At 39.8% G+C, this 26,082-nt stretch overlaps 1 protein-coding gene across 1 annotated transcript in view; it reads right to left on the bottom strand.

The window, feature by feature from the left end:
• Nucleotides 1-2,453: 2,453 nt before the first annotated feature.
• SEC22A (SEC22 homolog A, vesicle trafficking protein) overlaps nucleotides 2,454-26,082 on the bottom strand; it is a 131,001-nt gene continuing 107,372 nt past the window's right edge. The window contains exon 7 of the mRNA XM_069540636.1: nucleotides 2,454-2,679. Within this exon, the coding sequence (XP_069396737.1) occupies nucleotides 2,658-2,679 (22 nt within the window). The 3' untranslated portion in view covers nucleotides 2,454-2,657. The remainder of the gene's footprint in view (nucleotides 2,680-26,082) is intronic.

The following is a 26,082-nucleotide window of genomic DNA, read 5'->3' as shown; positions in this document are numbered from 1 at the left end:
TGGTCTCCCCCTCTCATATCCACCAGGGAGCTACCCAAACTCTGGTAGGGCAATCCCACTGTCAAGGCAAATCCCCATTGGAGGTATAAATGCTGAGACTGAGCAGCCGATGGCATTGATCTGGGTCCATGCCCCCTTTTCAACTTCAGGTTTAATCGATTAGAAGAACAATATGCCAGGACTTTCCTGGCGATCCAGTGGTTAAGACCCCTGCTTCCACTGCAGGGGCCCGGGTTCGATCTCTGGTCAGAGAACTAAGATCCCACATGCCGCACAGTGCAGCCAAAACAAAACAAAACAACAATATGCCAATTTATAGAGATGACCCCCCAAAAATGGAAAGTGTCCTTCTGATTTCTGAAACCCACAACCCGGGCAGTTGTTGAAAGTTTATTAAATTCCCTCCACACTTCAGAAGAACATAGAATGGTGCTGGATAAAGCTAGGGAGGAAATAGATGGGCTTCATACAGAAGCCCCTGGTAACCCAGTACAGGCTGCTGCAAGTGTAGCTAGCTATAGCAACAACGGACCCTAACTGGGACGAGAATACTGAACATTATCGAGATTGCATTCTTGCACGATTGCGAAGAGGGTGCCAAAACAAAGAAGCCTTAATAGAGTACGGGAGGTAAAACAGAAACCGAATGAGGATCCTTCAGAATTTCTAGAAAGGGTCTTTAAAGCCTATAGGCAACATGCAGATATAGACCCTAAGACCCAGGTGGGATTGCCCTACCTGAGTTTGGGTAGCTCCCTGGTAGATATGAGAATTGAAAAGATGTTTAATGACTTTTGGTGAGAGCAACCCTGATACACAGAAGAAACTGCAGAAGGTGGAAGGGGCTCTAGGGCTGCCTGTGTCTCATCTTGTTGAAATTGCCTTCAAAGTTTTTCATGGCAAAAACCAGGTTCAGGAGAAAAGGGAACAGTGGAGAGCAAAATAGGCCGCTGCCTTAACACAGGGGAGAGCTAGATCAAATCGAGGACCCTCACAAGGGACTCGGCAAAAGGTAGGAGGCCTCAAGTCCCGAACTCCCACTCGAATGGGGCACTCAACAGTGGGACCCCGCCAATGTGCATGTTGCAAACAGGAGGGACACTGGAAAAGAGACTGTCACATCCTAAATAAGACTCTTTTTTTTTTTTTTTTTGCGGTACGCGGGCCTCTCACTGTTGTGGCCTCTCCCGCTGCGGAGTACAGGCTACGGACGCGCAGGCCCAGCGGCCATGGCTCACGGGCCTAGCCGCTCCGCGACACGTGGGATCCTCCCGGACCGGGGCACGAACCCGTGTCCCCTGCATCGGCAGGTGGACTCCCAACCACTGCACCACCAGGGAAGCCCCCAAATAAGACTCTTGAAGGTAAACAGGAGGCAGATCAGATGTGCGAGCTGAAAATGACAGTGACTGAGAGTGACAGGGACCAGGGGCTCCTTTACATCCTGCATCCATCAATATGGAACCCCAGGTGGGAAGTCAACTTCTGGACTTTCTAATGGATACCGAGGCCACTTAAGTCTTAAATACCCAGCTTTCTAAACTGTCTTCTGAGACTAGGGTATCCGGAGAGACCTTGAAAAAGCCTTTTCTCCAGATGCTAGACAGTCAGATAGGGGACACCCATCTAAAGCATGGCTTTTTATACATGCCTGAAGTTCCCATCCCCTTCTGGGGTGAGATTTACTAAGTTAAATGCCAAAGGTACCTTTGCACCTAGATGAATGGACATTAAAATACCACCAGAGCAGGCTTACACATTGCCGGCCCTATTGCTCTGACCCTGAAGAGAACATCCAGTAACTGTCTGAGGAGAGATATGGCAGAAGGTAGGAGGCCCAGAGGTGTGGGTGGATGTGAGACCAGGGAGAACAAAGACAGTTATACTATACAGGTTAGGCTTTGCCCTGGGGCAAAAATTCCAAACTTAAAAGCATTACCCATTAAAGAAACAGTGAAAGCATGGAAATCAACCCCTGCTAATGGCCTTCCTTGAATATGGTTTAATACACCCCTGCCTGTCACCTTCTAGTACTCTTGATTTTACCAGTCAGAAACCAGACGCAGATGAATACTGGTTTGTGCACAAGACCAAAAACAATCAAGCTGTAGAAGATACTCATCTAGTGCCTAAACCACACACTCTGCTCACTACTTCGGAGATTTTTGTTGGTTTACCATTTTGGATTTGAAAGATGCCATTTTGGGGTGTACCCTTGAGTTTTGAATCACAAGAGTTGTCTGCTTTCGAATGGGAAGATCTAGATACAAAAGTTAAACAGTACTCCTGGACAATACTTCCTCATGAAACCGTACAACTTGTCTTGGGACTCAGTAGAGCGTAAGTTGCTGAAAACTCAGAACTCATCTCAGGGCTTAATGAAGCACAGGTTCTTCTGTCTCGGCGCAGAAAGAATTCAGCGAGAGGCAAAGGGACAGGCAAGATGTGATTTATTAGTATAAGACGCTTGTGAGAGATACAAACAGGCAGGCAAGGGAGTGCCACCCCGAGAACTTAGTGGGCTATAGGTTTATAATCAGGGGAAGAGTGGGGAGGGGGAGAAGCCCACCTTCTTCCTCGTTCTGGAGTAGATGTCAAACTTCCAGCATCAGCCCCTCCTCCACGTCGGGCAGGGGAGTCTTCTTGTCCCTACATAGTCAAACTGGCACTGTCAGGGCGCTAAGGAAATGAGCAAAAAGGCGGTAACATATGTGAAAACATGGTAAATCATCTCAGGTTTCAGTATAATGTCACCTTTCACTTATATTTCTCCTCTTAGTACATGCAGAAAAAGCGCCTTCTCAACGTTCATTAACTTGCTGACTTCACTGGGCAGGATGTGGGTCTCATTCCACCATTGTTTTGTTTGGGGGCATGTCTCGTGTTTCTGTTGCTTGGTTTAGTTGTTAAGCAAGCTTCCTTTCTTGAGTGGTCATTAACTTACAGGGGTCTCCCATACTTTTTTCTCTACGCACAGTCCCCTAATGGAATTAACTATTTGATCACCTACTCTGTCCCTATCACTCAGGAATTTTAAAATCCCCATGATATTTGGAGAAATCTTGGCAAAAGACTTGAGGGACTCTCAATTAAATGAGGGAGCCCTGCTCCAGTGTGTAGATAATAGTCTGTTTTCTTATAAGACAAAGGACACCTCAGACCAAAATACAGTTTTGACTTTGAACTTCTTGGTTGAACGAGGCTATGAGGTGTTTAATAAAAAGGCACAGATTTCTCAGCCTTCTGTTAAATATTTGGGTTTTGAACTTTCACAAGGACAGAGACTTAATCTTTGACAGAAGGGAAGATCTCGCCAGGGTTGCAGTTCACTAATAAGAGACAATTGTGGGGATTTCTATATATGGCCGGGTTCTGCATTTGGATCCCTAACTTTGCACTCGTAGCAAAACCTTTTTATGAAGCTCTTAAAGGAGTAGACAGTGAACCTCTAAACTGGACTGGGGATGCCATAAGGCATTCCAGGTCAAGAAACTAACTGCCCTGGCTGTAGGTCTTCCAGATATCATAAAGCCCTTTGACTTATTATTGAGAAACAAGGAATCGGCCTTGGAGTCCTAACTCAGAACCTGGGCAGCATAAGGAGGCCTGCTGCGTATTTCTCAAAGCATTTAGATACAGTCACTAAGGGACGGCCGGTTTGCCTTCTGGCCACAGCAGCTACCTATGAGCTTATATAAGAAGCAGAGAATTTTACACTAGGAGAACTTACCACTGTGCATGCCCCTCACTGTGTACTTCCCATCCTAGAACAGAAGGGAGAATACTGCTTAACTTCAGGAAGATGGGGAAAATGTCAGGCCATATTATTGGGTAATCCTAATGTTTCTCTGAAAGCAGTCTCTACTCTGGACACAGAATGTCACCTGCCGTATCAGCAAAGAATGTTGCAGCCCTCAGCCACTGCAGCAGCCCCTGACAGTGCACCCTGAGGGGATTCAGGATGGAGAAAAATGGGATAGGTTGTTATGGTGCATAGCAAAGGAATGATTTCAGTGAGCCCAGACTCTTGCATCTTCCCATACAAAGAAAAGCGCCAAATTCATTAACTTGAGTTGTCTGTTGCTTTAATTAGCAGTAATGTTCGGCTACCTGTTGTTTTTGATTTTTTCTGCAAAAACTCCTCTATATCCTAGCTCCTCCGTACCTCTTCAGTACAGTCCCTCAGAGCTATCCAAGAGGCTGTATCCTGGGCTTATATCCTCAGTAATGCCCCAAATAAGACATAATTCTCAACTTTCAGGTTGTGAATTTTTAAGTTGACAAGATGTTCATAGATGGAAGCAGCTTTAGGAACCAGGGTCAATGCAAAGCTGTGTATGTGGTACTGACTCATCAAAAGACACTGGAAGCTGAAGCCATTCCCCAGGCACCTCTGCACAAAAGGTGGAACTTAATAGCCCTGATGAGTCTTCCACCTAGGTAAGGATGAGAGAATAACTATTTTCACTGATTCCAAATATGCTTTCTTGGTGGTCCATGCCCATGGGGCTGTTTGGAAAAAGAACAGTTAACTGCAGAAAAGAAGGAAACTAAACATGCCAAGAAACTTTAAACTTGTTGGAAGCTGTCATGGAGCCAAAAGAATTGGCTGTTGTCCACTGTGCAGGACGTCAGAAATCTGGTTGTCTGACTGCTTGAGGGAATAATCTAGCAGATCAAGTGGCAAAGCTAACAGTCAGGACTAAAACACCTGGGTTCCCAATTTGGCCCTTACCTCTGATATGGATTTGACAAAATGCTATCCAAAGTAGTCTTCTGAAGACTTAGAAAGGGCCAGTGAATGGGGATTTGACTGGAGTCCTGTCCATTGTCAGGAGGCTGACTGTATAGGTACACCAAGGAAGGGTGGGTTTAGAATAGACAAGGCAAGGTGCTTGTACCTGAGTACCTTATGGAAGATCTAATAAATTATATACAGGGATTTTACATAAAATCCCTGCAGTGGATTCAGAAATCCACTATAGGACCAAACATGCAAAGGGCAATTCAAAAGGTGATACAGAAACGCATGGTATGTGCTAAAAATAACGCTAAACCTGGGCTACCACCAATCAAAGGAGTTGAGACTGTAGGTGCTAGACCCCGAGATTGGTAGACTGACTTCACTGTGATGCCAAGAGCCACTGGAAACCTTAGGTACTTATTAGTATTTGTGGACACTTTTACTGGCTGGTGAGAAGCATTTCCCTGTTGGTCTGAAAAAGCTTCTGAGGTTGTAAAAACCCTACTAAAAGAAATAATTCCTAGGTTTGGGTTAACTGTCCATTCAGAGTGACAGTGGAGGGGCTTTTATAGTAACTCAAGCATCTAGAGCTTGAAACCTTCGTTGGGGTTGCCATGAAGCATGTAATTTCTAATCTACTGGCAAAACAAAAGATGAATCATAATCTTAAAAAGACTAGTCTCTTGAGTTTCCCTGGTGGCGCAGTGGTTGAGAATCTGCCTGCCAATGCAGGGGACACGGGTTCGAGCCCTGGTCTGGGAGGATCCCACATGCCGCGGAGCAACTGGGCCCATGAACCACAACTACTGAGCCTGTGCGTCTGTCAATTTGTCAAAATTGTCAATTTTGTGACCATCTCTAACATCACTGTGACTTAGGATAAAAAGCCCTCAGACATAACCAGGTTAGGCTAATCAGCAATTTCCTGCCCCGTTTTTTTCTTGACTAAGCCAAAATTTGGTCTTCTCCTGTCCTAAAAACAAACAAAAAAACCCAAAAAAAACCAACCCCCCCAAAACAAACAAAACCCTGGTGTCTACCTTTGTCAAAATTCTACTTGGTCAGGATATTGTAGAAACAGGACTGTTTTTCCCAGTCTATGTCCCTTCCATATATAATATCCGAGTGTTTCACCCAAACTGATAAAGACATTTCAATATATAAAAGGTAAAACAAGAAAAAACGTCCTCTCGAGGGCTGCACACACCTCTGCCTATTTGCTAATTAAATGATTCCTCGTGGATGTTGCCTTACATGGATCCCTGGCTTGACTGTGTCCTAGGTAAAATTCCTAAAAATAGCATACATTTTAACAATATACCTGGCATTCTGTGTCCCTTAGGCTACATCTTTGTCTGTGGTTTCCATTGCTAATCTTAGGCCTATGAATGCCTTGACAACTGGTACCTAGGTAGTATTTGTTTATTGGGATACTTAGTCACCTCCTTTCTGTCCACGATCCAAATGAGACCCAACATTGGACCAGGTCTTTAAAATTGTTCTCTAGAATACAAAGGACCACCTACTTGCTTGGGTATCAAGAAGATGAATTGCTCGTGAGAGCAATTTTGCCACGCTGGGGAGTCTCATCACATGATCAGAAACCTGACCCCTAGGCTAGCTGAAACAGCAAATGAAAATGCTTTAGCTGTGACTGGCCTACAAAGAGAAATTGACTCATTAGCCAAAGTAATCCTAGAGAACTGCATCGCTCTAGATTATATTCTGGCTCCAAAGAGTAGGATTTATGCTCTTGGTGATACCTCCTGTGTATAAATTAATGATTCTGCTGAAACAGAAAACAGTATAGACAATTCAGCCACTGGCTATAAGTATCCCCAGAAGTATTGGGTCCAGACTGGTTTTCAGGACTATTTTCTTGGATTCTCCAAGAGATTAGATCTATATGTCAGAGACTATTAAAACTTGGTTTATTTATACTTCTCATCCTTTTATTTGGGTATTTAGCTATAAACTGTGCTCTTAAATGCTGTACCAAGACTTGTTAAGCTTGAAACCAGGAACAAGAGTATTTTCAATGAATGCTGAACAGTTTCATTCCTAAAGCCCTTGTTAGGGCTATGCTACTTAGCAGCAAGTAGCCCAGAGTGGTCATAACCCCTCTTCCCTCAGGATTGAAAAATAATCAAAAGATTCAGGGGACTGAAACAGTGGGTAAACATTAGTTAATTCCATTTCAGCTGTAATCTGCCTTTGTTAATCAAGGTCATTCTAATTGTTGCTACAAGACTTGCATATCCTCCAAGCCTCATGTAGCCTAAACAATAGGATGTTTGCCCGAGTTTTCCAGGAACTTGATTTAGCTGTGTCTAGTTCAGCTGAGCCAGAGTTAGCTGTGTCTAGATAGAGCTCAGCTGGTTAAGACTGGATGGGACCACTAACCCTTCAACTGGGCATGTGCGAGCATCTTCTCAGTGACCTTTTGACATGAGGGCTAAAACTGCACCCTCAGAACATGCAGAGGCCTGTAGCCTAGTTACACCTGCACAGAACGTGGATCACCACACCTTACTCCAATCACCTTTCCCCACACTCCCCAGGCTTCAGACTGCCCTGCTTCTTTTTTCTTCATCCCATAAATACCCTGAACCCCTTGCCTTCCTGGAGGAAGATTTGAGATTTGTTCTCCCATCACCTCTCCTGACTGCCTTGTGAATCAACAAGGTTTGCAGTAAACAGTTCTCAGCATTTTGGCTTGCTGTGTGACAGGCAAAACAAACCTAGTTTGGTAACAAATTTGGCAAGCCAGCCAGGTTACCTCCAGATGGAGCTTTTGCCCATGGTTTGTTGGCCCCTTGCTGGTATTGAGAGCCTGTGGACAAGTCTCAGCAGTTCCCAGATTCTAGGGACCATCCCCTGGAATTCCCCAGGGAGGCACTGCAGACTTCTGGCACTTAATTTTCTTTTGCAGTGAAAAAACTGTTTGGGGTTTGGGTTGGAAGGTGTCTTTTGCGTGAGTAACCTCGTTAAAGAAATGTCCCTGTGCCAAGATTGTTTGGCAGTCCTGTCCAGGTCCTGGGTTGGAGGTCCACCTGGTGAGAATTTGGCAGACAATATGAAAGGTTACAGCTGCTGAGGTACTCAATACCTGGGTTAAAGGCTTGGGCCTCTGGATTGTTTTTTTTTGTTTGCTTGTTTTGGTCTTGTTCATGTCCCTCTATGTCAGATTGTCTTAGTTATTAATAGCTGTCTTGGGGCTTCCCTGGTTGCGCAGTGGTTAAGAATCTGCCTGCCAATGCAGGGGACACGGGTTCGAGCCCTGATCCGGGAAGATCCCACATGCTGCGGAGCAACGAAGCCCGTGCGCCACTACTACTGAGCCTGCGCTCTGGATCCTGTGAGCCACAACCACTGAAGCCTGTGCGCCTGGAGCCCGTGCTCTGCAGCAAGAGAAGCCACCACAATGAGAAGCCTGCGCACCACAACGAAGAGTAGCCCCTGCTCGCCGCAACTAGAGAAAGCCCGCGCACAGCAATGGAGACCCAATGCAGCCAAAAATAAATAATTAATTAAATTTTTTTAAAAAAGTTGTCTAGCCAGAGGAAAGGTCATGTGAGCACTAAGTGGGCATTTTCAAGCCAAGGAGAGAGATCTCAAAAGAAACCAAACCTGGTGACACTGATCTTGGATTTCCAGCCTCCAGGACCATGAGGAAATAAATTTCTGTTGTTTAAGTAAAAAAAAAAAAAAAAAGTCTGTTGGGGGGCTGAGTTCCTTTGCAACAGTAGCAAAACTTTGTTGCTGTGGCCACCTGGAGGAAAAACCTCTTCAAAATAAGAAATGTTGGGCTTCGCTGGTGGCGCAGTGGTTGAGAGTCCGTCTGCCGATGCAGGGGACACGGGTTCGTGCCCCGGTCTGGGAAGATCCCACATGCCGCGGAGCGGCCGGGGCCGTGAGCCATGGCCGCTGAGCCTGTGCGTCCGGAGCCTGTGCTCCGCAACGGGAGAGACCACAGCAGTGAGAGGCCCGCGTACCGCAAAAAAAAAAAAAAAAAAAAAGGTTTAATTCGATTTTCCCCTTGGAGCATTCTCCACAATTGGGTGACTTTCAAAGGAAAAACTTTTTTGTAACAGTGCATGGCCACGATACTCCTTAGATTCCAGAGAAAAATGCCCAAGATGGGGCTCCTTTGACGTTCCAAAACTGGTTTTGTGTATGTGTTAGAGAAAGCTGGCTTGATTAAAACATTTTCAGAATTCTGACCCTAAGGAAAGAAGTCCTTTTAGGAAGATCTTGCATTTCTATCCCTGTGCCTTTGAGATGTCAGTGTTCAACCAGGACTCTCAGGAACTCCTATCTTACTCTTATTTAGACTATCTCCCAAGTCCTGAGATGAGAGAAGAAAAAGAGGCCTTTTTAAACGCAAGGAGGAAAACTGAGCTCTGTCTGTGTCTATAGAGATGTATATATGTCTATGTGTACAATTATAAATATGTCTCTACCTCTGGATTTTACCAAAATTAACTTGTAAATGAGCTCTATTTAATTGGCTTAAAGGAAATTAAAGGTTATATGAATCCTAAAACACAAGAAACTAAGCTAAATTTTTAAAAGGATCACACGACCTAGGATTTCTTCAATGAATAACAAGTTTAAGTTGTTGATTTAATACAGACATATCTTTAAAGTCATTAAGTATAATACTTTCATTGTACCTAGATTTACTATGTCAAGTTCATATTTGTTACAAAATGTTTCAACAAGAAAATTAACTTGGTATGATAAAACTTAAGTAAATTAAATGTAAATGAGAAGAGGTTTTTAGGTGAACTCTTCAGGAATAACTATGTTTTTGGAATGTCTAAAAATAGTCTCTACAGATTTTGGTAACTTGAAGCTTCAGAGTTTTGCTAAATTAAGTTAAATAAATTCATTAAATATCCAGATTATTTCAAATAAGATACCGTTAGAACATTAATTACTAAACAGGTCTGTTTACTTTTTGTCCTCTTACTAGAGAGGAACTCAAGGTGTTTGGGTTTACTAGACACACCTCTTATACCACATTGAGGAAAGAAATTACTGTGAGAAAATGTTTCTAGAGGCTATAGAATATGTTCATAAGTTGGTTAATCAGGAAATGCTGGTATGACAGTTCACAATTACTTACTTCTTGTTTTTGCTGGAGATGAAGGTTTTAAAGGGTTAAATTGTAACTTAAAACTACTAGAAGTATGGGAAATGGTTCAGTATGCAAGGAAAGTAGGATGTATGTGTTCAGTAAAAAGGTATGAGGAATGAAAATCTATTGTGTTAAGGGAAAAGAAAGTAATTTTGTCCTAAAGCTGGTTATTTCAAAATAGGAAAGAAAATAGGGATTACCTAACAGATACAGAAATTTATGGGAAGTTTGTAGAAAAGGAACCTTGATGAGTTTTGTGGATGGTCAGGGCTGGTTAGATTGGATTGAATACAATGGTGAATGAATTTTTATTAAAAACCGATGAGACTGGAGTTTGATTTCTCTCTCAGGAGAACAAAGTTTTTTTTGGAATACTGAGCTGCTATTGATAACAGATCTGATGTTTCTGTACCTTTTTAAAGTGATCTGTTGTAACTTTCTGTATTGTCTTTGAAGTCTTTGAAACCTCTTACTGTCACTTAAGTGAATAAGTATAATTTCACAGTGAACTGTGAGCCTATTTGACCGTTTTAAAGCTTTTTTCAGATATATTTTTAATAAACTTCCAAAGAATAAAATTCCAGTTGAAGTTTGTTTGACCTCTAGCAAAACTTTATTTAGCGTTTTCCAGAAGGTCCCTGGAACACCTCAAGAGATTTCTTTTCTCTCTGTAGCAAAGAAAGATATTGAACTAATTAGGATTATATGATATGTTAAATTACATGGGAAGCACTGTCAAATGAGTGGTAAACATTTGATTACATTTTATGGGTAAATGTCATTAATATAAATGTCTTATTATCTGAAATATTTTATGGCACAGAAATACCCAAATTCCCTTGATAGTTGCATTGTAATCAAGTCTTTAACTGTGTCAAGTCTTTTTTTAATTAATTTTTATTTTATAGTATAGTTGATGTACAATTTTCTGTTTCAGGTGTACAGCAAAATGATTCAGTTTTACATATATATATCCATTCTTTTTCACATTCTTTTCTCATATAGGTTATCACAGAGTACTGAGTAGAGTTCCCTGTGCTATACAGTATGTCCTTGCTGGTTATCTTATACATAGTAGTGTCTGTAGGTTAATCCCAAACTCCTGATTAATCTCTCCCCCACCCACGGTTCCCCTTTGGTAACCATAAGTTTGTTTTCAATATCTGTATGTCTGTTTCTGTTTTGTAAGTAAGTTCATTTGAATCAGTTTAAAAAAATTAGATTCCACATATGAGTGATAGCATATGGTATTTGTCTTTCTGTCTGACTTCACTTAGTATGATGATCTCTAGGTCCATCTATGTTGCTGCAGATGGCATTATTTCATTCTTTTTTATGGCAGAGTAACATTCCATTGTATATACATACCACATTTTCTTTATTCATTCCTCTGTCTATGGACATTTAGGTTGTTTCCATGTCTTGGCTGTTGTAAATAGTGCTGCAGTGAACATTGGGGTGCATGTATCTTTTTGAATTATGGTTCTCTCAGGGCATATGCCCAGTAGTGGGATTGCTGGGTCATATGGTAGTTCTATTTTTTAATTTTTTAAGGAACCTCCATACTGTTCCCCATAGTGGTTGTACCGATTTACATTCCCACCAACAGTGCAAGAGGGTTCCCTTTTCTCCACACCCTCTCCAGCATTTATTGTTTGTAGACTTTTTGATAATGGCCATTCTGACCAGTGTGAGGTGATACCTCATTGTAGTTTTGATTTGCATTTCTCTGATAATTAGTGATGTTGAGCATCTTTTCATGTGCTGTTTGGCCATCTGTATGTCTTCTTTGGAGAAGTGTCTACTTAGGTCTTCTGCGCATTTTTTGATTGGGCTGTTTGGTTTTTTTGATATAGAGCTGCATGAGCTGTTGTATATTTTGGAGATTAATCCCTTGTCAGTTGCTTCATTTGCAAATATTTTCTCCCATTCTGTGGGTTCTCTTTTCATTTTTTTATGGTTTCCTTGCTGTACAGAAAATTTTAAGTTTAATTAGGTCTCATTTGTCTGTTTTTTGTTTTCATTATTCTAGGAGGTGGGCCAAAAAAGATATTGCTGTGATTTATGTCAGAGAGTGTTCTGCTTATGTTTTCCTCTAAGAGTCTTATAGTATCCAGTCTTACATTTAGATCTTTAATCTATTGTGAGTTTATTTTGTGTATGGTGTTAGAGAATGTTCTAGTTTCATTCTTTAACACGTAGCTGTCCAGTTTTACACCACTTATTGAAGAGACTGTCTTTTCTCCACTGTATAGTCTTGCTTCCTTTTTTCATAGACTAATTGATCATGGGTTTATTTCTGGGCTTTCTATCCTGTTCCATTGATCTATATTTCTGTTGTTGTGCCAGTGCCATACTGTTCTGATGACTGTAGCTTTGTAGTATAATCTGAAGTCAGGGAGCCTGATTCCTCCAGCTCCGTTTTCTTTCTCAGGATTGCTTTGGCTATTTAGGGTCTTTTGTGTTTCCATACAAATTTTAAAATTTATTGTAGTTCTGTGAAAAATGCCATGGTAATTTGATAGGGATTGCATTGAACCTGTAGATTGCCTTGGGTAGTCTAGGATGGTCGTTTTAACAATACTGATTCTTCCAATCCAAGAACACAGTGTATCTTTCCACTTATTTGTGTCATCTTCAATTTCTTTCATCAATGTCTTATAGTTTTTGGAGCACAGGTCTTTTGCTTCCTTAGGTAGGTTTATTCCTAGGCATTTTATTCTTTTTGAAGTGATGGTGAATGGGATTGTTTCCCTAATTTCTCTTTCTGATCTTTTGTTGTTAGTGTATAGGAATGCAAGAGATTTCTGTGTATTAATTTTGTATCCTGCAACTTTAACAAATTCATTGATGAGCTCTAGTAGTTTTCAGGTAGCATCTTTAGGATTCTTTATGTTTAGTATCATGTCATCTGCAAACAGTGACAGTTTTACTTCTTTTCCAATTTGGATTCCTTTTCTTTTTCTTCTGTAATTGTTGTGGCTAGGACTTCCAAAACTATGTTGGATAAAAGTGGCAAGAGTGGGGCTTCCTTGGTGGTGCAATGGTTGAGAGTCCACCTGCCGATGCAGGGGATACGGGTCCATGCCCCAGACCGGGAAGATCCCACATGCCGTGGAGCGGCTGGGCCTGTGAGCCATGGCCGCTGAGCCTTTGCGTCTGGAGCCTGTGCTCCGCAACGGGAGAGGCCACAACAGTGAGAGGCCCGCATACAGGAAAAAAAAAAAGTGGCAAGAGTGAACATCCTTGTCATGTTCCTGATCTTAGAGGGATGCTTTCAGCTTTTCACCATTAAGTATCATATTAGCTGTGAGTGTGTCATATATGGCCTTTATTATGTTGAGTTAGTTTCCCTCTATGTCCACTATCTGGAGAGGTTTTTTTTTTTTTAAATCATAAGTTGGTGTTGAATTTCATCAAAAGCTTTTTCTGCATCTATTGAGATGATCTTACGGTTTTTATTCTTCAATTTGTTACTGTGGTATATCACATTGATTGATATGCAAATATTGAAAAATCCTTGCATCCCTGTGATAAATCCCACTTGATCATGGTGTATGATCCTTTCAATGTATTGTTGGATTTGGTTTGCTAGTATTTTCTTGAGGATTTTTATGTCTATGTTCATCAGTGATGTTGGCCTGTCATTTTCTCTTTTTGTGGTATCTTTGTCTGGTTTTGCTGTCAGGGTGATGGTGGCCTCATAGAATGAGTTGGGGGGTGTTCTTTCCTCTGCAGTTTTTTGGAAGAGTTTCAGAAGGATAGGTGTTAACTCTTCCCTAAATGTTTGATAGAATTCGCCTGTGAAGACATCCGGTCCTGGACTTTTGTTTGTTGGAAGTTTCCTAATCACAGTTTCAATTTCAGTACTTGTGATAGGTCTGTTCATATTTTTTGTTTCTTCTTAGTTCAGTCTTGGAGGATTGTACCTTTCTAAGAATTTGTCCATTTCTTCTAGGTTGTCCATTTTATTGGCATATAGTTGCTTGCAGTCATCTCTTATGATCCGTTGTATTTCTGTGGTGTCGGTTGTAACTTCTTTTTCATTTCTAATTTTATTGAATTGAGTTCTCTCCTTTTTTTCTTGATGAGTCAGCTAAAGGTTTATCAATTTTATCTTTTCAAAGAACCAGCTCTTAGTTTAATTGATCTTTTTGATTTTCTTCATCTGTCATTTATTAATATTTCTGCTCTGATCTTTATGATTTCTTTCCTTCTACTAACTTTAGGTTTTGTTTGTTCTTCATCCTCTAGTGGCTTTAGGTAAAAGGTTAGGTTGTTGACAGGAGATTTTTCTTGTTTCCTGAGTTAAGGTTGTATTGCTGTAAACCTCCCTCTTAGAACTGCTTTTGCTGCATCCCATAGGTTTTGGATCATTGTGGTTTTTGTTTCCCTTTTAATAAACTTTTAAAATTCAAATATAACGTATTCCAAAAAGCATACAAATCATGAATGTACAAAGAACTTATACAAAGTTAACATACTCATGTAACTACCATCCCAGTCAAGTACAAGAAAACTCCAGAAATTGACCTCATATACCATCCCATCAACTAATCTCCCTCCCTAAAGGTAGCCACTCTACTGACTCCTTACTCATATATTAGTTTTGCTTGTTTTTTTATTGGAGTATAGTTGATTTACAATGTTGTGTTACTTTCAGGTGTACAGCAAAGTGATTCAGTTATACATATTACATATATTCATTTATTTTCAGACTTTCTCATATAGGTTATCACAGAATATTGAGTAGAATTCCCTGTGCTATAAAGTAGGGCCTTGCTGGTTATCTTATATATAATAGTGTGTGTATGTTTATTCCAAGCTTCTGATTTATCTCTCATCCCTCCATGGTTCCCCTTTTATAACTATAAGTTTGTCCTTGATATCTGTAAGTCTATTTCACTTTGGAAGTAAGTTTATTTGTATCATTAAAAAAAAATTAGATTCCACATATGAGTGACATCATATGGTATTTGTCTTTCTCTGTCTGACTTACTTCACTTTAAATATATCGTGCCACTCCCTTCTGTCCTGCAGAGTTTCTGCAGAAAAATCAGCTCATATCCTTATGGGGATTCCCTTGTATATTATTTGTTGCTTTTCCCTTGTTGCTTTTAATATTTTCTCTTTGTCTTTAATTTTTGTCAGTTTGATTAACATGGCCTCAGTGTGGTCCTCCTTCAGTTTATCCTGTATGGGACTCTCTACGCTTCCTGGACCCGTTCCATACTTGCTGGATTGGACCTTATGAGGTGCCACTTGTGACCCGTTCCTCAGTGAAGGGAATTAAGAACGGAATTAAGACATGGATTCATCACACGCGCAGTAAGCTCATCTTGCAGAGATCAACAGAGCCACACATCTGTCTACAGGAAATGGAAACCATATGGAAGGAGAGAACTTTGACAGATCATGCAAATCATGGCTGGTTTCAGACCCTGACACAGGCTTCTCCAAGTGGGCAAGTGAACCTCTAACAGTTCTTAAGTTGCTTTTCAGAAGGAAGCTGCAAGAAAGAAATTGAGGTGAACAGAATTGCTGCAGTGGTAACTTTGTAAAGTAAAACTTTTCAGAAGGCAATTTAAATATCAATAGCTTGTTAGTTACCAGAATGATTGTTTTCTTTTATTATGCTTCTGCTTTGTTTCTAACTTCCCAAGCTTGGAAGAACAATTCAATAATGAGGATTTCTCAGACTTTGGCAAAAGCAGGTAATCTCTCTAACTGTTGGATATGTCATCCAAAACTATTTTCTGTATTTGACATGCTGACCCCTGGGTTGTGCCTCTCATGAATTTTCAACCATCCCTAATGTCACTGTGACTTACAAAAAAAGTCCTCGGTTCTAACATATCAGGTTAGGCTAATCAACAGAATTTCCTGTCCCCTGTTTTTTTGACTAAGTTGAAATTTGGCACTCAGATTTTAAAAAAAGACCTTTGTATACCTATATTTCCCAGCGTACGTCACTTCCATATTTAATATCAAAGTGTTTGAGCCAAACTAAGAATGACTGAGAAAGTCCAATTTGTAAAGGTAAGACACTGGTCCCTAGCTTGACCATGTCCTAAAAGCTTAATAATAGGTCTGGCATTCTGTGTGCCCCCTCAGGATATGTCTTCTGTCTACACTTTGATTACCAATCTTGGGCCTATGAATGCCTTGACAGCTGACACGTAGGTGGTATTTGATTACTGGGATTGTGGAAAGGGAATGTCGCCTGCCATTACAGTTCAAGAATCAAGCTACCAGTCACGACAGCCACTGCCTGTTGCTCCCATGGTGTGCACTGAGGGGAATTCAGTATGGAAAAACAGGATGCATGTTGTGCTTTGGACGATGGCCCTATATAGTAAAGATGCATATCTAAGGGATAATTTGAATGAGCCCAGACTCCAAAGACCCCAAATAGCCAAAACAGTTTTTATTTTTTTTGAATTTTATTTTTTTTATACAGCAGGTTCTTATTAGTTATCCATTTTATACATATTAGTGTATACATGTCAATCCCAACTCCCAATTCATCTCACCACCACCAACACCCCCACCACCACTTTCCCCCCTTGGTGTCCATACGTTTGTTCTCTACATCTGTGTCTCAATTTCTGCCCTGCAAACCAGTTCATCTGTACCATTTTTCTAAGTTCCACATATGTGTCTGAATATACAGTATTTGTTTTTCTCTTTCTGACTTACTTCACTCTGTATGATAGTCTCTAGATCCATCCACGTCTCTACAAATGACCCAATTCTGTTCATTTTTATGGCTGAGTAATATTCCACTGTATATATGCACCACATCTTCTTTATCCATTCGTCTGTCTATGGGCATTTAGGTTGCTTCCATGTCCTGGCTATTGTAAATAGTGCTGCAATGAACATTGGGGTGCATGTGTCTTTTTGAATTATGGATTTCTCTGGGTATATGCCCAGTAGTGGGATTGCTGGGTCATATGGTAATTCTATTTTTAGCTTTTTAAGGAACCTCCATCCTGTTCTCCATAGTGGCTGTATCAATTTACATTCCCACCAACAGTGCAAGAAGGTTCCCTTTTCTCCACACCCTCTCCAGCATTTGATGTTTGTAGGTTTTCTGATGATGCCCATTCTAACTGGTGTGAGGTGATACCTCATTGTTGTTTTGATTTGCATTTCTCTAATAATTAGTGATGTTGAGCAGCTTTTCATGTGCTTCTTGGCCATCTGTATGTCTTCTTTGGAAAATGTCTATTTAGGTCTTCTGCCCATTTTTGGATTGGGTTTTTTGTTTTTCAATATTGAGCTGCATGAGCTGTTTATACATTTTGGAGATTAATCTTTTGTCTTTTGATTCGTTTGCTAATATTTTCTCCCATTCTGAGGGTTGTCTTTTCATCTTCTTTGTAGTTTCCTTTGCTGTGCAAAAGCTTTTAAGTTTCATTAGGTCCCATTTGTTTATTTTTTTTCCCACTACTCTAGGAGGTGGATCAAAAAAGATATTGCTGTGATTTATGACAAAGAGTGTTCTTCCTATGTTTTCCTCTAAGAGTTTTATAGTGTCCAGTCTTAAATTTAGGTCTCTAATCCATTTTGAGTTTATTTTTGTGTATGGTGTTAGGGAGTGTTCTAATTTCATTCTTTTACGTGTACCTGTCCAGTTTTCCCAGCACCACTTATTGAAGAGACTGTCTTTTCTCCATTGTATGTCCTTGCCTCCTTTGTCATAGATTAGTTGACCATAACTGCGTGGGTTTATCTCTGGGCTTTCTATCCTGTTCCACTGACCTATATTTCTGTTTCTGTGCCAGTACCATATTGTCTTGATTACCGTAGCTTTGTACTATAGTATGAAGTCAGGGAGTCTGATTCCTCCAGCTCAGTTTTTTTCCCTCCAGACCACTTTGGCTATTCAGGGTGTTTTGTGTCTCCATACAAATTTTAAGATTTTTTGTTCTAGTTCTGTAAATAAAAAAAAAAAAAAAAAAAAAAATGCTATTGGTAATTTGATAGGGATTGTATTGAATCTGTAGATTGCTTTGGGTAGTAGACTCATTTTCACAATATTGATTCTTCCAATCCAAGAACATGGTATATCTCTCCAACAGTTGGTATCATCTTTAATTTCTTTCATCACTATCTTATACTTTTCTGAGTATAGGTCTTTTACCTCCTTAGGTAGGTTTATTCCTAGGTATTTTATTCTCTTTGTTGCAATGGTGAATGCGATTGTTTCCTTAATTTCTCTTTCTGATCTTTTGTTGTTAGTGTATAGGAATGCAAGAGATTTCTGTGCATTAATTTTGTATCCTGTGACTTTACCAAATTCATTGATTAGCTCTAGTAGTTGGCTGGTGGCAACTTTAGGATTCTCTATGTATAGTATCATGTCATCTGCAAACAGTGACAGTTTGACTTCTTGCTTTCCAATCTGTATTCCTTTTATTGTTTCTTTTTCTTCACTAATTGCTGTGTCTAGGACTTCCAAAGCTATGTTGAATAATAGTGGTGAGAGTGGACATCCTTGTTTTGTTCCTGATCTTAGAGGAAATGCTTTCAGTTTTTCACCATTGAGAATGATGTTTGCTGTGGGTTTGTCATGTACGGGCTTTATTATATTGAGGTAGGTTCCCTTTAGAACTACTTTCTGGAGAGTTTTTATCATAAAAGCGTGTTTAATTTTGTCAAAGGTTTTTCTACATCTATTGAGATGATCATATGGTTTTTATTCTTCAATTTGTTAATATGGTGTATCACACTAATTGATTTGTGTATATTGAAAAATCCTTGCATCCCTGGGATAAATTCCACTTAATCATGGTGTATGATCCTTTTAATGTATTGTTTGATTCTGTTTGCTAGTATTTTGTTGAGGATTTTTGCATCTATATTCATCAGTGATATTGGTCGGTAATTTTCTTTTTTTTGTAGTATCTTTGTCTGGTTTTGGTATCAGGGTGATGGTGGCCTCAAAGAATGAGTTTGGGAGTGTTCCTTCCTCTGCAATTTTTTGGAAGACTGTGAGAAAGACTGGTGTTAGCTCTTCTCTAAATGTTTGATAGAATTCACCTATGAAGCCATCTGGTCCTGGACTTTTGCTTGTTGGAAGATTTTTAATCACAGTTTCAATTTCATTACTTGTGATTGGGCTGTTCATATTTTCTATTTCTTCCTGGTTCAGTCTTGGAAGGTTATACCTTTCTAAGAATTTGTCCATTTCTTCCAGGTTGTCCATTTTATTGGCACAGAGTTGCTTGTAGTAATCTCTTAGGATGCTTTGTATTTCTGCATTGTCTGTTGTAACTTCTTTTTCCTTACTAATTTTATTGATTTGAGTCTTCTCCCTCTTGATGAGTCTGGCTAATGGTTTATCAATTTTATCTTCTCAAAGAACCAACTTTTACTTTTATTTATCTTTGCTATTGTTTTCTTTGTTCCTATTTCATTTATTTCTGCTCTGATCTTTATATTTCTTTTTTTAACATCTTTACTGGGCTATAATTGCTTTACAATGGTGTGTTAGTTTCTGCTTTATAACAAAGTGAATCAGTTATACATATACATATGTTCCCATATCTCTTCCCTCTTGCGTCTCCCTCCCTCCCACCCTCCCCATCCCACCCCTTCAGGCGGTCACAAAGCACCAAGCTGATCTCCCTGTGCTATGTGGCTGCTTCCCACTAGCTATCTACCTTACGTTTGGTAGTGTATATATGTCCATGCCTCTCTCTTGCTTTGTCACAGCTCACCCTTCCCCCTCCCCATATCCTCAAGTCCATTCTCCAGTAGGTCTGTGTCTTTATTCCTGTCTTACCCCTAGGTTCTTCATGACATTTTTTTCCCTTAAATTCCATATATATGTGTTAGCATACAGTATTTGTCTCTCTCTTTCTGACTTACTTCACTCTGTATGACAGACTCTAGGTCTATCCACCTCACTACAAATAGCTCAATTTCGTTTATTTTTATGGCTGAGTAATATTCCATTGTATATATGTGCCACATCTTCTTTATCCATTCATCCGATGATGAGTACTTAGGTTGTTTCCATCTCCAGGCTATTGTAAATAGAGCTGCAATGAACATTTTGGTACATGACTCTTTTTGAATTATGGTTTTCTCAGGGTATATGCCCAGTAGTGGGATTGCTGGGTCATATGGTAGCTCTATTTGTAGTTTTTTTTTTTTTCATGTAGTACTTCTATGTTATTTATTTTTTTTTAACATCTTTATTGGGGTATAATTGCTTTAAAATGGTGTGTTAGTTTCTGCTTTATAACAAAGTGAATCAGTTATACATATACATATGTTCCCATATGTCTTCCCTCTTGCGTCTCCCTCCCTCCCACCCTCCCTATCCCACCCCTCCAGGCTGTCACAAAGCACCGAGCCAATATCCCTGTGCCATGTGGCTGCTTCCCACTACCTTACTACGTTTGTTAGTGTGTGTATGTCCATGACTCTCTCTCGCCCTGTCACAGCTCACCCTTCCCCCTCCCCATATCCTCAAGTCTGTTCTCCAGTAGGTCTGCGTGTTTATTCCTGTCTTACCCCTAGGTTCTTCATGACATTTTTTTTCTTAAATTCCATATATATGTGTTAGCATATGGTATTTGTCTTTTTCTTTCTGACTTACTTCACTCTGTATGACAGACTCTAGGTCTATCCACCTCATTACGAATAGCTCAATTTCGTTTATTTTTATGGCTAAGTAATATTCCATTGTATATATGTGCCACATCTTCTTTATCCATTCATCTGATGATGGGCACTTAGGTTGTTTCCATCTCTGGGTTATTGTAAATAGAGCTGCAATGAACATTTTGGTACATGACTCGTTTTGAATTTTGGTTTTCTCAGGGTATATGCCCAGTAGTGGGATTGCTGGGTCATATGGTAGTTCTATTTGTAGTTTTTTAAGGAACCTCCATACTGTTCTCCACAGTGGCTGTATCAATTTACATTCCCACCAACAATGCAAGAGGGTTCCCTTTTCTCCATACACTCTCCAGCATTTATTGTTTCTAGATTTTTTGATGATGGCCATTCTGACTGGTGTGAGGCGATATCTCATTGTAGTTTTGATTTGCATTTGTCTAATGATTAATGATGTTGAGCATTCTTTCATGTGTTTGTTGGCAGTCTGTATATCTTCTTTGGAGAAATGTCTATTTAGGTCTTCTGCCCATTTTTGGATTGGGTTGTTTGTTTTTTTGTTATTAAGCTGCATGAGCTGCTTGTAAATTTTGGAGATTAATCCTTTGTCAGTTGCTTCATTTGCAAATATTTTCTCCCATTCTGAGGGTTGTCTTTTGGTCTTGTTTATGGTTTCCTTTGCTGTGCAAAAGCTTTGAAGTTTCACTAGGTCCCATTTGTTTATTTTTGTTTTTATTTCCATTTCTCTAGGAGGTGGGTCAAAAAGGATTTTGCTGGGATTTATGTCATAGAGTGTTCTGCCTATGTTTTCCTCTAAGAGTTTGATAGTTTCTGGCCTTACATTTAGGTCTTTAATCCATTTTGAGCTTATTTTGGTGTACGATGTTAGGGAGTGTTCTAATCTCATACTTTTACATGTACCTGTCCAGTTTTCCCAGCACCACTTATTGAAGAGGCTGTCCTTTCTTCACTGTACATTCCTGCCTCCTTTATCAAAGATAAGGTGACCATATGTGCGTGGGTTTATCTCTGGGCTTTCCATCCTGTTCCATTGATCTATCTTTCTGTTTTTGTGCCAGTACCATACTGTCTTGATTACTGTAGCTTTGTAGTCTGAAGTCAGGGAGCCTGATTCCTGCAGCTCCATTTTTCGTTCTCAAGATTGCTTTGCCTATTCGGGGTCTTTTGTGTTTCCATACAAATTGTGAAATTTTTTGTTCTAGTTCTGTAAAAAATGCCAGTGGTAGTTTGATAGGGATTGCATTGAATCTGTAGATTGCTTTGGGTAGTAGACTCATTTTCACAATGTTGATTCTTCCAATCCAAGAACATGGTATATCTCTCCATCTATTTGTATCATCTTTAATTTCTTTCATCAGTGTCTCATAATTTTCTTCATACAGGTCTTTTGTCTCCTTAGGTAGGTTTATTCCTAGACATTTTATTCTTTTTGTTGCAATGGTAAATGGGAGTGTTTTCTTGATTTCACTTTCAGATTTTTCATCATTAGTGTATAGGAATGCCAGAGATTTCTGTGCATTAATTTTGTATCCTGCAACTTTACCAAATTCATTGATTAGCTCTAGTAGTTTTCTGGTAGCATCTTTAGGATTCTCTATGTATAGTATCATGTCATCTGCAAAGAGTGACAGCTTTACTTCTTTTCCGATTTGGATTCCTTTTATTTCCTTTTCTTCTCTGATTGCTGTGGCTAAAACTTCCAAAACTATATTGAATAACAGTGGTGAGAGTGGGCAACCTTGTCTTGTTCCTGATCTTAGTGGAAATGCTTTCATTTTTTCACCATTGAGGAGGATGTTGGCTGTGGGTTTGTCATACATGGCCTTTATTATGTTGAGGAAAGTTCCCTCTATGCCTACTTTCTGCAGGGTTTTTATCATAAATGGGTGTTGAATTTTGTCAAAAGCTTTCTCTGCATCTATTGAGATGATCACATGGTTTTTCTCCTTCAATTTGTTAATATGGTGTATCACATTGATTTTGCGTATATTGAAGAATCCTTGCATTCCTGGAATAAACCCCACTTGATCATGGTGTATGATCCTTTTAATGTGCTGTTGGATTCTGTTTGCTAGTATTTTGTTAAGGATTTCTGCATCTATGTTCATCAGTGATATTGGCCTGTAGTTTTCTTTCTTTGTGACATCCTTGTCTGGTTTTGGCATCAAGGTGATGGTGGCCTCGTAGAATGAATTTGGGAGTGTTCCTCCCTTTGCTATATTTTGGAAGAGTTTGAGAAGGATAGGTGTTAGCTCTTCTCTAAATGTTTGATAGAATTTGCCTGTGAAGCCATCTGGACCTGGGCTTTTGTTTGTTGGAAGATCTTTAATCACAGTTTCAATTTCACTGCTTGTGATTAGTCTGTTCATATATTCTATTTCTTCCTGATTCAGTCTTGGCAGGTTGTGCATTTCTAAGAATTTGTCCATTTCTTCCAGGTTGTCCATTTTATTGGCATAGAGTTGCTTGTAGTAATCTCTCATGATCTTTTGTATTTCTGCAGTGTCAGTTGTTACTTCTCCTTTTTCATTTCTAATTCTAATGATTTGAGTCTTCTCCCTTTTTTTCTTGATGAGTCTGGCTAATGATTTATCTATTTTGTTTATCTTCTCAAAGAACCAGCTTTTAGTTTTACTGATCTTTGCTATTGTTTCCTTCATTTCTTTTTCATTTTTTCTGATCTGATTTTTATGATTTCTTTCCTTCTGCTAACTTTGGGGGGTTTTTGTTCTTCTTTCTCTAATTGCTTTAGGTGCAAGGTTTGGTTGTTTATTCGAGATGTTTCCTGTTTCTTAAGGTGGGCTTGTATTGCAATAAACTTCCCTCTTAGAACTGCTCTTGCTGCATCCCATAGGTTTTGGGTCGTCGTGTCTCCATTGTCATTTGTTTCTAGGTATTTTTTGATTTCCTCTTTGATTTCTTCAGTGATCACTTCGTTATTAAGTAGTGTATTGTTTAGCCTCCATGTGTTTGTATTTTTTACAGATCTTTTCCTGTAATTGATATCTAGTCTCATGGCGTTGTGGTTGGAAAAGATACTTGATACAATTTTCTTAAATTTACCAAGGCTTGATTTGTGACCCAAGATATGATCTATCCTGGAGAATGTTCCATGAGCACTTGAGAAAAATGTGTATTCTGTTGTTTTTGGATGGAGTGTCCTATAAATATCAATTAAGTCCATCTTGTTTAATGTATCATTTAAAGCTTGTGTTTCCTTATTTATTTTCATTTTGGATGATCTGTCCATTGGTGAAAGTGGGGTGTTAAAGTCCCCTACTAAGATTGTGTTACTGTCGATTTCCCCTTTTATGGCTGTTAGTATTTGCCTTATGTATTGAGGTGCTCCTATGTTGGGTGCATAAATATTTACAATTGTTATATCTTCTTCTTGGATCGATCCCTTGATCATTATGTAGTGTCCTTCTTTGTCTCTTCTAATACTCTTTATTTTAAAGTCTATTTTGTCTGATATGAGAATTGCTACTCCAGCTTTCTTTTGGTTTCCATTTGCATGGAATATCTTTTTCCATCCCCTTACTTTCAGTCTGTATGTGTCTCTAGGTCTGAAGTGGGTCTCTTGTAGACAGCATGTATATGGGTCTTGTTTTTGTATCCATTCAGCCAATCTGTGTCTTTTGGTGGGAGCATTTAGTCCATTTACATTTAAGGTAATTATCAGTATGTATGTTCCTATTCCCATTTTCTAAATTGTTTTGGGTTCGTTATTGTAGGTCTTTTCCTTCTCTTTGTTTCTTGCCTAGAGAAGTTCCTTTAGCATTTGTTGTAAAGCTGGTTTGGTGGTGCTGAACTCTCTCAGCTTTTGCTTGTCTGTAAAGGTTTTAATTTCTCCATCAAATCTGAATGAGATCCTTGCTGGGTAATCTTGGTTGCAGGTTTTTCTCCTTCATCACTTTCAGTATGTCCTGCCACTCCCTTCTGGCTTGCAGAGTTTCTGCTGAAAGATCAGCTGTTAACCTTATGGGGATTCCCTTGTGTGTTATTTGTTGTTTTTCCCTTGCTGCTTTTTTTTTTTTTTAACATCTTTATTGGGGTATAATTGCTTTACAATGGTGTGTTAGTTTCTGCTTTATAACAAAGTGAATCAGTTATACATATACATATGTTCCCATATGTCTTCCCTCTTGCGTCTCCCTCCCTCCCACCCTCCCTATCCCACCCCTCCAGGCTGTCACAAAGCACCGAGCCAATATCCCTGTGCCATGTGGCTGCTTCCCACTACCTTACTACGTTTGTTAGTGTGTGTATGTCCATGACTCTCTCTCGCCCTGTCACAGCTCACCCTTCCCCCTCCCCATAACCTCAAGTCCGTTCTCTAGGAGGTCTGCGTCTTTATTCCTGCCTTACTCCTAGGTTCTTCATGACATTTTTTTCCCTTAAATTCCATATATATGTGTTAGCATATGGTATTTGTCTTTTTCTTTCTGACTTACTTCACTCCGTATGACAGACTCTAGGTCTATCCACCTCATTACAAATAGCTCAATTTCATTTCTTTTTATGGCTGAGTAATATTCCATTGTATATATGTGCCACATCTTCTTTATCCATTCATCCGATGATGGGCACTTAGGTTGTTTCCATCTCTGGGCTGTTGTAAATAGAGCTGCAATGAACATTTTGGTACATGACTCTTTTTGAATTTTGGTTTTCTCAGGGTATATGCCCAGTAGTGGGATTGCTGGGTCATATGGTAGTTCTATTTGTAGTTTTTTAAGGAACCTCCATACTGTTCTCCATAGTGGCTGAACCAATTCACATTCCCACCAGCAGTGCAAGAGTGTTCCCTTTTCTCCACATCCTCTCCAGCATTTATTGTTTCTAGATTTTTTGATGATGGCCATTCTGACTGGTGTGAGATGATATCTCATTGTAGTTTTGATTTGCATTTCCCTAATGATTAATGATGTTGAGCATTCTTTCATGTGTTTGTTGGCAGTCTGTATATCTTCTTTGGAGAAATGTCTATTTAGGTCTTCTGCCCATTTTTGGATTGGGTTGTTTGTTTTTTTGTTATTGAGCTGCATGAGCTGCTTGTAAATTTTGGAGATTAATCCTTTGTCGGTGGTACGCGGGCCTCTGACTGTTGTGGCCTCTCCCGTTGTGGAGCACAGGCTCCGGACACGCAGGCTCAGCGGCCATGGCTCACAGGCCCAGCTGCTCCGTGGCATGTGGGGTCTTCCCGGACCGGGGCATGAACCCGTGTCCCCTGCATCAGCAGGCGGACTCAACCACTGCGCCACCAGGGAAGCCCCCTTGCTGCTTTTAATATGCTTTCTTTGTATTTAATTTTTGACAGTTTGATTAATATGTGTCTTGGTGTATTTCTCCTTGGATTTATCCTGTATGGGACTCTCTGTGCTTCCTGGACTTGATTAACTATTTCCTTTCCCATATTAGGGAAGTTGTCAACTATAATCTCTTCAAATATTTTCTCAGTCCCTTTCTTTTTCTCTTCTTCTTCTGGAACCCCTATAATTCAAATGTTGGTGCGTTTAATGTGTCCCAGAGGTCTCTG

The sequence above is a fragment of the Delphinus delphis genome, chromosome 4 (genome assembly GCF_949987515.2).
Source record: "Delphinus delphis chromosome 4, mDelDel1.2, whole genome shotgun sequence".
Classification (NCBI taxonomy): domain Eukaryota; kingdom Metazoa; phylum Chordata; class Mammalia; order Artiodactyla; family Delphinidae; genus Delphinus; species Delphinus delphis.
The sequence above is the reverse complement of the archived record's forward strand: the minus strand, read 5'-3'. Positions and strand labels throughout refer to the sequence as shown.